Below are 13,344 nucleotides of genomic sequence, written 5' to 3' on the forward strand. Positions count from 1 at the left end.
CCTCCTCTGGGGTCAGAACATGGAGGAGAAGGCTTGGAGCAGAAAAGCGAGCCCGCATTTCTTTCTGGATGACTCAAAGCCACAGTAATCCAGGCTCCTCCTCCCCCCTGAAATAGATCTAGGGCAGCACTTTCCAAACTTCAGTGAGCACACAGATCCCCTGGAGATCTTGCTAAAATGTGTGTTCTGACTCAGCAGGTCAGCATGGGGCCTGACGCTCTGCTTGTCTACTGGGTGTTGGCCTCCGCTGCTTGGTTCATGGACCACATGTTAAGTAGCAAGGTTGTGGACCACACCTTAAGTAACAAGGGTGTAAGGTCAGTGCTGCAGATTCCCATTTGGGGTGTGTCTTCGGGCACTGGCAGGGTGCATGGAGAGAGGGAGGTGACCCTTGATAGCCAGTCTGTCTGTGCATGCGTGCCTGCTAAGTGGCTTCAGTCGTGTCTGACTTTGCTACCCCATGGGCTGTAGTCCACCAGGCTTCTCTGTTTATGGCGTTCTCCCCAGGCAAGAATACTGGAATGAGTTGCCATGTCCTCCTACAGGGGGTCTTCTCAACCTGGGGATCGAGCCCATGTCTCCTGCATTGCAGACAGATTCTTTACTCCTCAGCCACCAGGGAAGCTAGTGTACCCATATCTGACAAAGAAATAAGATGGGCATGGACAGCCTCTTTCTGTTGGTTTGCATGCTGACTAAGACTTCATTGTCATCCTGGAGCGCTCTGGGTCTGAAGCCCAGGTGACCGCAGGCAATTGAAAGCCTGAGAATGCAGCCCATGAAAGGCAGCTTGCTGCTGGTCTTGTGGGACTCTTCCTGGAACCTCAGCTCGAATCAGATACAAAGGAAGTCACATCCCAGCCATTTAGGGGCAGGAGGCCAGGGGGCCCCAAGAGTGAGGCAGCAGTTTGGTGCAGAAGCAAACAGGGAGCTAGTTGGCAGAGAAGGAAAGCGAAATCATCAGATTCAAATCATGGCTTCAGAAGCCTCGGTGAGGGGAGGCCGGGGAAGGGCTTGGCATTGCTTCTTTGTGTACAAATATTGTCTCTTATTTTCTGGGCTGCAGGGTGAGGCAGAATGGAGTATTTGTGCAACACAGCCCAGCTTTGTTCTCTGTGCTTCTAATGACCGTCAGCTCGGAGGCAGGAAGCCAATCAGAGATGATCGTCAGCAGGAATGGCTTTTGTTGACTCCCCAAATTGCCCTGAGTCTTGGATTTGCTTTTCAAAGTGTGCGTGGAGCGTGGCTTGACTGCTTTCAGCTGGAGGCAAAGGCTGAAGCTGGTGACAAAGAAGACCTGCGCTCCTTTCTTAGACTCTTACTCCCAGGTTGTCTATTTCAGACTTCATTTTCACACCTGGAAAGTGGGTATATATTCCAACTCCTCCTCCTCCAGCCTGTAAGATCCCTTAGTTTTTATGAAGCTTCCATGGTGCTAAATGTAACTCTAGGGTCAAACAGGATACCGAGGCTAGTTAAGTTTCCAAGAGAGAAAGCTGGGAGGAGGGCAGTAGTTCATCAACGTGGCCAAGTTCAAGATATGCTGTTTGATCCTTCTGCAGAACAGTGGATTTCAGTGTTCCCAGGGGACACGGGGGCAATATCTGGAGATGAATTTTGGTTGTCATAAGTTTTGACTCTCGTAACTGGAGAGGAGGATGCCATTGGCACCTAGTGGGTAGAGGCCAGGGATGCTGATCAACACCCTACAATATGCAGGACAGCTCCCCTGAAACCCCACCCACAGAGAATTGTTATTGTTGTTCAGTTGCTAAGTCATGCCTGACTCCTTGTGACCCCATAGACTGCCTCATGCCAGGCTTCCCTGTCCGTCACTATCTCCCAGCGTTTGCTCAACCTCATGTCCATTGAGTTGGTGATACCATCTAACCATCTCATCCTCTGCCACCCCCTTCTCCTTTTGCTTCAGTCTTTCCCAGCATCAAAGTCTTTTCCAGTGAGTTGGCTTTTTGCATCAGATGGCTAAAGTATTGGAGCTTCAGCGTCAGTCTTTGCAGTGAATATTCAGGATTGATTTCCTTTAGGATTGACTGATTTGATCTCCTTCCTGTCCAAGGGACTCTCAAGAGTCTTCTCCAGCACCACAATCAGCCCCTCATCATGTCAGTAGTACGGAAGTTGGGAGACCCTGCTCCAGAGTAAGCAGTACCCTGAGGCTTTCTCCCTCTAGCATCCATTTCTCCCCACTTAAGCCTCCTTCTCAGAAATTGCCAGTTTTGTTGTGTTAGTTTTTTTTTAAAGTAATTATTGATATGTATGTTCTTATTGCCATTTTGTTAATTGTTTTAAATTTGTTTTCCTAGGTCTTTTTTCTTCTCTTCCTCTTTTGCTCTCTTCCAATATAAAATTTTAAAAATTAAATTAAAAAGGAAAGAAATTGCCAACTTTGTTTACTAAGGCCGTTGGCCTGAGGATGCTTCTGCGGATCTGGCCGGGGAAACAGGGATATTCAGGATCACCCGGTGATCAGCAGATCAGGTCCTGATATGAAGTGAGCAGGACAGACCCTCCCCAAGAGCAGACCCTCCAGTGGGCCTGTCTGGTGGCTGGAGCAATGTTCCAGGTTTCAGGGAGGTGCTTGTGCCCAGAGAGAGAGGGAATGTGCATCTCGAAGTGGCCATATGATCTACACCTTCCCTCCTTCAGATCTTGAAAGGGCTGATCCTTGGAGGCTTGACTACCGTATTGTTTTTTATTGAGGTGAAATTCACATGACAATACTAGCCATTTTTAATTCCTTGGTATTCAGTACATTCGGAATGGTATTCAGCTATCACCTTTATCTAGTTCCAAAACATTAAGTAACCACTCACCATTTCCCCCTCCCCCAGCCCCCTCAGTACTTGGCAACCACCAGTCTGCTTTCTGACTGTGGGTTTGCTTGTTATGGACATTTCACATCAATGGAATTCATCCAATACGTGGTCTTTTGTATCTGGCCTCTTTGACTTAGCGTGATGTTTTTGAGGCCCCTCCACACTGTCATGTGAGTTACTGCTTCATTTTTATGGCAGAATAATATTCCATTCTATGGATATATCATATATTGTTTAACTCTTCATTCCCTGATGGACGCTTGGCTCATTGTGAATATTGCTTCTGTGACCATGTATCTGAGTACTGGTTGTCCAGTTCTTTTGGTGTATCCCCAGGAGTGGGATTACTAGGTTTTATGGTGATTCTGTGTCTTAACTTTTTGAGGAGTCATCAGACTATTTTCCTCAGTGGCCACACTGTTCTACATTCTCACTAGCAACGTACAGTGGTTCCAGCTTCTCACATTCTCACCAACACTTTATTTTTTAAATAAATCAACCCAGTTCTTTTTTTTAAAGATTTATTTATTTATAGCTGCGCTGGGCCTTTATTGCTGCGTGTGGGCTTTCTCCAGTTGCAGAGAGTGGGGGCTCGCTCCTCTCTTGTTGCCAGGCATGGGCTCTGGGGACACGGGCTTCACTAGTTGCAGCTCATCGGCTCAGCAGCTGTGGTGTCCAGGCTTACTTGTCCTGCAGTGTGTGGGATCTTCCTGGACCAGGGCTCAAACCCACGTCCCCTGCATTGGCAGGCGGATTCTTTACCACTAAGCCACCAGGGAAGCCCACCAACACTTGCTATTTTCTGTTTTTTTCGTTCTTATCATCCTACTGGATATGAAGTGGTATCTCATTGTGGTTTGATTTGCATTTTCCTAATCGTCCCTGGAGAAATGTCTTTTCAAACTCTGCCTATTATTTAATTGGGTTGTCTTCTTGTTCTCAGGTTGTAAGTGTTCTTTATCTATTCTGATACTAGACCCTTATCAGATACATGATTGGCAAATATTTTCTTGCATTCTGTTGGTTTTTTTTCACTTTCTTGAGAATGTCCTGTGATGCACAAATGTTCTAAATTTTGCAAAGTCTGATTTGTCTATTTTTACTTTTGTTGATCATGCTTTTGATATCAAACCTGATCACTGTATTTTATTTTTAATTTAATTTTTACTTTAAATTGGAATGTAGTTGATTTACAATGTTGTGTTAGTTTTAGGTGTAAGTAAAGTGAATCAGTTATGTACACACACACACACACGTGCTTGCATATATATATTTATTCTTTTTCAGATTATTTTCCCATATAGGTTATTACAGAATGTTGAATAGAGTTCTCTGTGCTATAGAGTAGGTCCCGTTGATTATCTATTTTATATATAGTAGTGTGTATATGTTAATCCCAGACTCCTAATTTATCCCTCCCCAACCCCACTTTCCCTTTTGGTGACCATAAGTTTGTTTTCTGAGTCTGTGAGGCTATTTCTATCTTGTGAATAAGTTCATTTGTATCATATTTTAGAACACACATATAAGTGATATCATATAGCATTTGTATTTATCTATCTGACTTACTTAATATGATAATCTCTAATTGTATCCATGTTACTACAAATAGCATTATTTCATTCTTTTTTATGGCTGAGTAATAGTCCATTGTATGTATGTACCACATCTTCTTTATCCATTCTTCTGTGGATGGACATTTAAGATGGAAATTTTGATATCAGATCTGATCAATGTATTTTAAACTGCAACCACCAACCTCCTTTCCTGCTTTTTCTCTCTGTAGCATTCACCATACAGTACTGTATGCCTCTCCTCCACAAGGGCAGAAATTTCTGTCAGTTTTACTCTCAGCTGTGACCCTGTGTCCAGGACCTGGCACACAATAGCTGCAAAATTGATATTTGTCCAATGAAGGTTGGAGGTGAGATGGAGGAAGAGCATCTACATTTTCCTTACAGAATCATCTGCTGGGTTTTCATGGCAGTGAAACTCCTCTGTATGAAGCTATGTTGGTAGATCCATGTCATTATACATTTGCTCAAACTCATAGAATATACACCACCAAGCGTGAACCATAGAGTAAGCTAAGGATTTCGGGTGATAGTGATATGTCAGTGTAGGTTCATCACGGGTGACAAATGCACCACTCTGGTGGGGGACGTTCGTAACAGGGCAGGCTCTGCCTGTGTGGGGGCAGAGGACAGGTGGGAAATCCCTGTATCTTCCACTCAGTTGTGCTTTGAATCTAAACAAAGCTGGAAAGATTTTCCTTAACTCTGTGATACTCCCTTTGAATATATGATTTTAGCCACCATCATAGCAAACTGCATCGTCCTCGCCCTGGAGCAACACCTGCCTGATGACGACAAGACCCCGATGTCTGAACGACTGGTGAGTGATGTCTCTCCACCAGGCTGTCTGCTCTGGTGGCAAACTGATGTGGTTGTGGGATCTGCGCGCAGACTGGGCTCTTAGTCTTGTCTCCAAGAACCAGATCCTGGGGCCCCTGCCTGTTGTTTAGTTGCCAAGTCCTGTCCGACTCTTTTCTGACCCCACAAACTGGAACCCGCTAGGCTTCTCTCTCCATGGGATTTCCCAGGCCAGAATATTGGAGTGGGTTGCCATTTCCTTCTCCAGGGGATCTTTCCAACCTAGGGCTCAAACCCGAGTCTCCTGCATTGCAGGACAGTTCTTTACCACTGAGCCACCATGGACGCCCTGGGGAACCTAAATTTCATGAATACCAATAATCTGGGGAAAGAGAAGTCTCACTGCCCATCCTCCACTCTCGCCCCCCAGCAGACCTGTTGTCAATCTGGAGAGGGATGGAAGGATCACATTGTCCATGAAAAGTCACATTCAGAACAAAATTTGGGGGAATTCTCTGGCAATTGGGTGGTTAGGACTTGGTGGTTTCACTATCAGGGCCCAGGTTCAATCTCTGGATGGGGAACTAAGATCCTGCAAGCCTGGTGGCACAGCCAAAAGGATTTAAAGAAATAAATAAATTTTTAAAAATAAAAACAAACCAAAATTCTTGTGAAAAATATTGGCCATACATAAATACACAGAGAACAGTACTATGAACCCCTCATGAACTCATCATCCAAAGACAACAAATATCAAGATTTTGCCTCACTTCATGTTTCCTTTCGTTTTTTATTTCCTTCATTTGTTTTTCTTGGCCAAAGTATGTTAAGGCAAATCCCAGGCAGTACATCAGTTCACTGCCATATACTTAAGTCCACATTACTCAAAATATGGGCACTTTCTGGGACTTCCCTGGTGGTTCAGTGGTTAGGACCTGGTTCTTTCAATGTCGTGACCTGGGTTCAAACCCTGGTTGAAGAACTAAGACCCCACAAGGCACACAGAGTGGCCAAAAAAGGTGCTTTCTCACATCACCCCAGTGACACGTTGACATCCAACCACCAGTGGTTCCTGGGAATCATCAAATCCCAGCCAGTAATCAAATATCCACGATTCCTTCAGAAATAGCATCTTACAGGTTGTTTTGTTTGAACCAAGATCCATACATGGTCTAGATTTGATGTTAAGGCTTTTACTCTAAGGCAGTTATCTTCCCTTCTGCCACTGACTCTGCAGAAACCAGTCCAGTTGCCCTAAGGAAGGTCCCACATTCTGACTTTTGCCTGGTTGCTTGCTTAGGGTATCATTTAGCTGGTTTCTCTTTTCCCCAGGCTTACTATACATGAATATCAGCTCTGGAGTCACAATCCGGTTGATGATCTAGTGGAACTCTGCAGAGCTGTCACCTAGCACTAAGTTCTCTCTCGATGCCCCAAGCCTTCCCCCAGCCCCCTGGTTTGCCTCCTGGTATTCTGACAATCCCAAGAAGGAGACCTTGCTCCTTCCGATCACCATTTCAAAGCCAGCTTTCAAAACTCAAGTGTAGGGAGAGAGAGATGTTAGAAGTCCCTCCTTCCTAATCCACATAATATTGATGATCTCAAGGCTTTTACATGTTAATAGCTATGTATTAGGCTTCCAAGGTGGTGCAGCAGAAGAACCTGCCTGCCAGTGCAGGAGATGTGGGTTTGATCCCTGGGTGGGGAAGATCCCCTGGAGTAGGAAATGACAACCTACTCCAGTATTCTTGCCTGGGAAATCTCATGGACAGAGGAGCCTGGTGGGCTACAGTCCATGGGGTCACAAAGAGTCAGACACAACCCAGCACACGTATGCAGTTATGTATTATAATGTGTTTCCTAAAAATAGATACCTAGTCCCGAAAAACAATGATTTAAAACTTTTTTGTTTGTTTTTTGTTTGCTTAATATCAGGCTAAGTAAAAAGAGTTTGTTGAAAGAATAGTAAGCAAATAGTAGTAGTGATGGTGAGCTGGTATAGGAAAGCTCATGGAAGCAGAATGAAAATGACTGAAGCTTGAGAAGCATTGTCATTAACAGATGAGGGAGGCAGCAGTGGAGGGGCTCTGATGGAACAAAGCTTATAGCTTAATTCCAAGCATTAATACTATGGAGTGTCAGCTGGAAGCCAGACCTGGCAAGAGGTCTGGCGGGGAGCTGGGAGCTGGAACATTAGCCACTTACCAGCCAGTGCAGAAGTATTCATTCCAGTCTTTTTCAGCCTGAACTACTGTACTGGTGCATACCAGCTTAGAATCATCACAAGTGTCAGATTTGGGGGCTTAGAGGTGAGGTCAGTGCACAGGGACCAACCCCAGGGTCCTGGATGATGTATGTGACAAGTAAACGTTCTCAACTGACGCTTGCTTGTGGAACTTTCTACAGTGATGGAAATATCCGACATCTGCACTGTCCAATGTTTTAGCCACCGGAAATGGGACTAGTGACAGCAGGACTGAGTCTTTCATTTTATTTCACTTAAATTTCTTTGTTATTATGTATTTATTGTTCTTGGCTGTGCTGGGTCTTCGTTGCTCTTCGTGAGCTTTCCGTAGTGGCAGTGAGTGGGGGCTGCTTTTCATTGCGGTGCACAGGCTTTTCATTACAGAGGCTTCTCCTGTTGTAGAGCAAGGCTCTAGGTGCATAGGCATCATAGTTGTGGCACTCAGGCTTAGTTGCCCCACGGCATAGGAGATCTTCCCCAATCAAGGATCAAACCCATGTCCCCTGCATTGGCAGGCAGTTTCCCAACCACTGGACCACCAGGAAATCCCTTCATTTCAATTTAAATAGTCACACATGGCTGCCTAAGTAGTGTGTAAAGTTGGCCAAATGGAAAGGAGTTGTCTTCTCCATGCTTCTGTTTTTCTCGCAGTAGCCTTTGGACAAGGTTAATCCAGGCAGGATTCAGTGAGGCGCAGTGAGGGCTGGAAAGTCTGGAGAGGTGAGGGGAAGTGGGTAGAGATTCTGAGTGGGTGGTTCTCTGTTCATGCCGCCCTCTGCCCAGCCAAAGACACTAATCTTACCTTCTCCCCCTTTCAGGATGACACAGAACCATACTTCATTGGAATTTTTTGTTTCGAGGCTGGAATTAAAATCATCGCCCTTGGATTTGCCTTCCATAAAGGCTCTTACTTGAGGAATGGCTGGAATGTGATGGACTTCGTGGTGGTGCTAACAGGGTGAGTGGCCTGTTCTGTGTTTCTCAGAATTATCGTGAATGATGAGAACTCTGGAAACATAAGGATTGGTGTCATCCAGGCTGGGCTCAGAAATGCTGAGCCCCTGTGTTCTTCACTGTGCTTCTGCCTTCTTACCCAACCCCCCTCACCTCCTCATCTCGGCTGTAGATCACAGCAGATGCTTTCTGTTACAATTAGAATAAGAGCTTATTAGAATTGACTGCTTCCAAAGTGCTTTGCGTGCATTCTCTCATTTAATCCTCACAACAATCCAATGAATTAGGAAACATTAATATTCCCATGTGAGCGCTGAAGAATCTGAAGCGTAGAAGGAACTTGCTTGCAATCACCCAGCTAGTAAGTGATGGAGCTGGGATTTGAACCTGAGATGATGTCATTCCGGAACGCAAGTTTGTAACTATTGTGCACACGTGGTCCTTTTGCTTTGCTTGGGGGAATACCTTGCCTTTATTTTAAATTGGTAAATGCTTTTTGAGGACTTCAGGGTGCGAGAGATTGTGGTGGGACTATGGAGAAAACCAAATGAAGTAAGGTGCAATCAATGCCTCTGAGGAGGTTTCAGATCTGATACAATGAACCAGAGGTAAAAGGTGAAAGCGTATACACTGTTCACCCTGTATAAGGTAACTGTAGCTGCTGTAACAGCAACAACAAAATCCAAAACTAGGTAATGACTTAAACACAACAGAAGTTTTATTTCTTGCTCACTGAAAGATCAAAACAGTTGTTTCTCATTGGCAGGCTTCTCTCCTCTGCACAGTGATTGAGGGACACAGGCCCTCAATATACACTGTGGTTCCCTATTGTTGACTCACAGATTGGGTCTGCTTGTCTACAGGAAATCATGGAACAGACATGGACGTGGATGGTGATGCTTGGGGCAGGGAGGCGGTTGTAGAGTCCTGGCTGGAACCTGGCTCATAACCTCTTTCACTCATACAGACTTCTGCTCGAATTCAGGCACATGCCCACACATGGCTCAGGGAAGCTGGGAAACAGCACACTGTACTTAGAAAGAAATGGAAATGGACTTGGTGGATAGTCAGCCAGTCTCCATTACTGACCCCAGAGCCCTTTATCCAGTCCTAGCACAGGCTTTACCATTTTGTGATGATTTCGGATTCCTTTGCTTAGCTACTCCTCCCCTCTAAGCTAAGTCTATTTCTTCTCTGCCAAGAGCCCTATTCACTGGGAGACATTCCTCATAGTTCTCCTATACAAGAGCCCAGTATTCCTCTATGGGATTATAATCCTCTATGGGATCATTTTTCTTGGGGGGGGAGCTCCAAAATCACTGCAGATGGTGATTGCAGCCATGAAGTTAAAAGACGCTTATTCCTTGGAAAGAAAGTTATGACCAACCTAGACAGCATATTAAAAAGCAGAGACATTACTTTGTCAACAAAGGTCCATCTAGTCAAGGCTATGGTTTTTCCAGTAGTCAAGTATGGATGTGAGAGTTGGACTGTAAGGAAAGCTGAGCACCGAAGAATTGATGCTTTTGAACTGTGGTGTTGGAGAAGACTCTTGAGAGTCCCTTGGACTGCAAGGAGATCCAACTCGTCCATCCTAAAGGAGATCAGTCCTGGGTGTTCATTGGAAGGACCGATGCTGGAGCTGAAACTCCAATACTTTGGCCACCTCATGAGAAGAGCTGACTCATTTGAAAAGACCGTGATGCTGGGAAAGATTGAGGGCAGGAGGAGAAGGGGTCGACAGAGGATGAGATGATTGGATGGCATCACCGACTCAATGCACATGAGTTTGAGTAAGCTCTGGGAGTTGGTGATGGACAGGGAGGCCTGGCGTGCTGCGGTTCATAGGGTCACAAAGAGTTGGACACGACTGAGCGACTGAACTGAACTGAACTGAACTGATGGGATCATTTCTGTGTGGGAATCACAGTTCTCCGTACGGTGTCACAGTTCTCTTCTGTTGTTTAGTTGCTAAGTTGTGTCCAACTCTTTGTGACCCTGTGGACTGTAGCCTGCCAGGCTCCTCTGTCCATGGGGTTTCCCAGGCAAGAATACTAACTAGAGTGGGTTGCCACTTCCTTCTCCAAGTTCTCTTCCGTGGGATTCCATTTCTCCTCTAGGCCCTGTTGCTGCTCCAGGTCCTTCCTCTCTTGGCAGACATCATGGGTCTTAGGGTCCACGCCGTGTGGCTGGCCTCTCATAATTCAGGTTTTAAATGTATCAGTTGTTTCGAAGCAATGTTGCTTCTCACAGAAGGAGCTCTGTTGGTTGGGCTATTTTGGTAGAGGCTTTCAGATCTGAGCAGTCTGCTATGAGGGCTAGCCCTAGTGTTTTCTGATGGGGGCTCTGTTTGCTGTGTCCACGGTCCTTTGCCTCATGACCTCAGAAGGTTCCTTGGACGTATCATGGCATGGAGCACTTTTCTCTTTGCTTCCTAGGAAACTTGTGTGTGCAACAGTTCAGTGGTTGACTTTGTTGTTGTTGTTTTAAAATGTATTATAAAAAAAAGTATGATAGAAATAATCATTTCTAAAAAGGTATAATAGAATAATTCTAAAAGAAGTGGAGAATCATGTAACGAATGCCTGTGTATGCAAATATTCATTCAATGACTATTTATTGGGCGACTACTATATGCTCTGGAACACAGCAGTGGTCGAAACAGACAAAAATCCCTTCTCTTGTAGGCTGGCATTCTAGTGGTGAAGAAAGATAAGATGCATGAATGAATACAGTATCTAGTGTGTTAGATGTTGATGAGATATTTTTAGAGAAAAAATAAAGCAGAGAAGGGATGGGATGCATTATGGGCAAGAGGGCTAGAAGTCAGGGAAGACTAGCATTGGGGAGGTGATATTTGAATGAAAACATGGAGGAAGTGAGTGAATAAGCCATGAGGATGGCCGAAGGAGGAGAGTGCCAGGCAGAGAGGGCAGCAAGTGCAGAGGGCCAGAGGTTGAACTGTGTCTGTTGTGTTTGATGAACAGTGACGAGGCCAGCATGCCTGGAGCAGAATGGCTGAGGGGAAAAGTGGAAGAGGTCGAGGACAGGGAGGTGATGGGGGCAAACCGCCATCAAAATGAAACCTTTACAAGATTAAGAATGTGATATTCCATTCGAAGACTACTTGTTCAAGTAAATTAACCTTTACACAGATTCAACAATATATCATTTGATTTTCTTTTATCTTTTCTCTTTTTTCTTCAATCCATAACTTTAGGAAGATCTAGTAAAAAGGTCTTATCCATAGTTCACTGAAGGTTCTTTTTGACTAAGAAAACAGTATATTTCAACTGTCCTTGAAAGCACAGTAAGTTGCAGTAAAATATACGACCAATAAAAGTGAACATATTGGTGACCAAAAAAAGCAAAACCTTTGTGTATAGCATAGAGAACTCGACTCAATACTCTGTAATGACCTATGCGGGAAAAGAATCTAAAAAGAGTTGCTATGTGTAGATGCAAAGCTGGTTCACTTTGCACTATACCTGAAACCAACACAGCATTGTAAATCAACTGTACTCCACTAATAACTTTTTTCTTAAAAATGCAACCTTTTTAATACGGTGTAAGTCCCTGCATTCCCTTTCCTGGCCCCATTCTTTTCTCTCCATCCAGAAGCACTTTCCTGAATTTTATGCTTATCGATTCCATTTATATATTTACATTTTTATATAAGAATATAAGAAGTATGATACTTATGTTACAGTTTAATTAGATAAGTATATAAGAAGTATGGGGTTAATCTGCTTGACAAGAATGGTCCCATTCACCCATTTTCACTGCTTCATGGTATTCTGTGGTATGAACACTCTACCATGTATTTATACATTTGGGTTGTTTCCAGCTTTGTGCTATTTTGAACAAAGCTGTCCCCTCGTTCTTGTGAGTGCATTTCTCTAGGGCATGTGCCCAGGAGTGGAATTGCTGAGTTGTATGCTCTATGCATTCCCAGCTTCACTAGATCCTGCCAAATTGCTCTGCAAAGTGGTTGTACCAGCTTATGCTCCCTGGGGGCTGACTTCTGCTGCCAGAGGCTGGCTTGACCTTGATGGCAGGAAGAAGCCTTCAAAACCCCTGTTTTCTGTAACATGGTTCTTGAAACACCTAGGGAAGCTCGTATACTGTTGAGCATATAGTAAGTCTCAATAAGTGATTAGTAAGTTGAAAGGCAGGGCTTCCTCGGTGGTTCATATAGTAAGAAAACTGCCTGCAATGCAGGACACCCAGGTTTAATCCCTGGGTCAGGAAAATCCTCTGGAGAAGGGAATGGCACCCTGCTCCAGTATTCTCATGTAGAGAATTCCATGGACAGAGGAGCCTGACAGGCTATAGTCCATGGGGTCACCGAGAGTCAGACGTGACTGAGCGACTAGGACACACACACACACATACACGTTGAAAGGCGGCCGTTTGATAGGTCAGTCTGCTGCCTGGAGGTTTGGATCTACTACTCAGTTACAACAAGGTGATCTTTTTTTGTCAGTTCCCTGATATTTGATGAGCCTCTCGAGGAGAAAGTCTTCCTCTGGGGCAAATTGGTCCTAAGGATGCAAGTTCGTAGTTGGAGTTAATGGGATCCATGAGCCATCTGAAATTTCATGCCAAAATTGTGTGTGTGTGTGTGTGTATTTTCCTGGTCTGTAGTTTTCATCAGAGTCTCAGGGGGGTCCTGATTTGAATGATACAAGGAGCCCCTGCTGTGGATTCTCTTCATTTCTTAACCCCCTCCCCTTTCCTTCTTTATTTGTCTTCTTTCTTCTTTTCTCTTGCTTTTGTCTTACTTCTCCAGCAATCAACCCTTCTTTCTTACTGTCTGGTGGTTCTGTCTCCTTCAAATCGGGCACATAGTGCAAATTTTATTACTTCAAATTCCAAGGGGCTTTTGAGTCTCCTCTTAGGTTATAAGCCAGGAACAGAGAGAGAAGATTTTAGT

General features: G+C 44.6%; 1 protein-coding gene across 2 annotated transcripts in view; it reads left to right on the forward strand.

Annotated features, from left to right (window-relative positions):
- The window catches only part of CACNA1A (calcium voltage-gated channel subunit alpha1 A), a 249,440-nt gene that overhangs the window by 42,082 nt on the left and 194,014 nt on the right, over window positions 1-13,344 (forward strand). The window contains exons 2-3 of one of the 2 annotated variants that reach the window (XM_065917635.1): window positions 5,126-5,231; window positions 8,273-8,412. In XM_065917635.1, the coding sequence (XP_065773707.1) occupies window positions 5,126-5,231; window positions 8,273-8,412 (246 nt within the window). Of the gene's footprint in view, window positions 1-5,125; window positions 5,232-8,272; window positions 8,413-13,344 lie in introns of those variants that run through there. The other variant, XM_065917634.1, reaches the window with a different exon arrangement.

This window comes from Muntiacus reevesi, chromosome 1 (assembly GCF_963930625.1).
Source record: "Muntiacus reevesi chromosome 1, mMunRee1.1, whole genome shotgun sequence".
NCBI classification, from domain to species: Eukaryota; Metazoa; Chordata; class Mammalia; order Artiodactyla; family Cervidae; genus Muntiacus; species Muntiacus reevesi.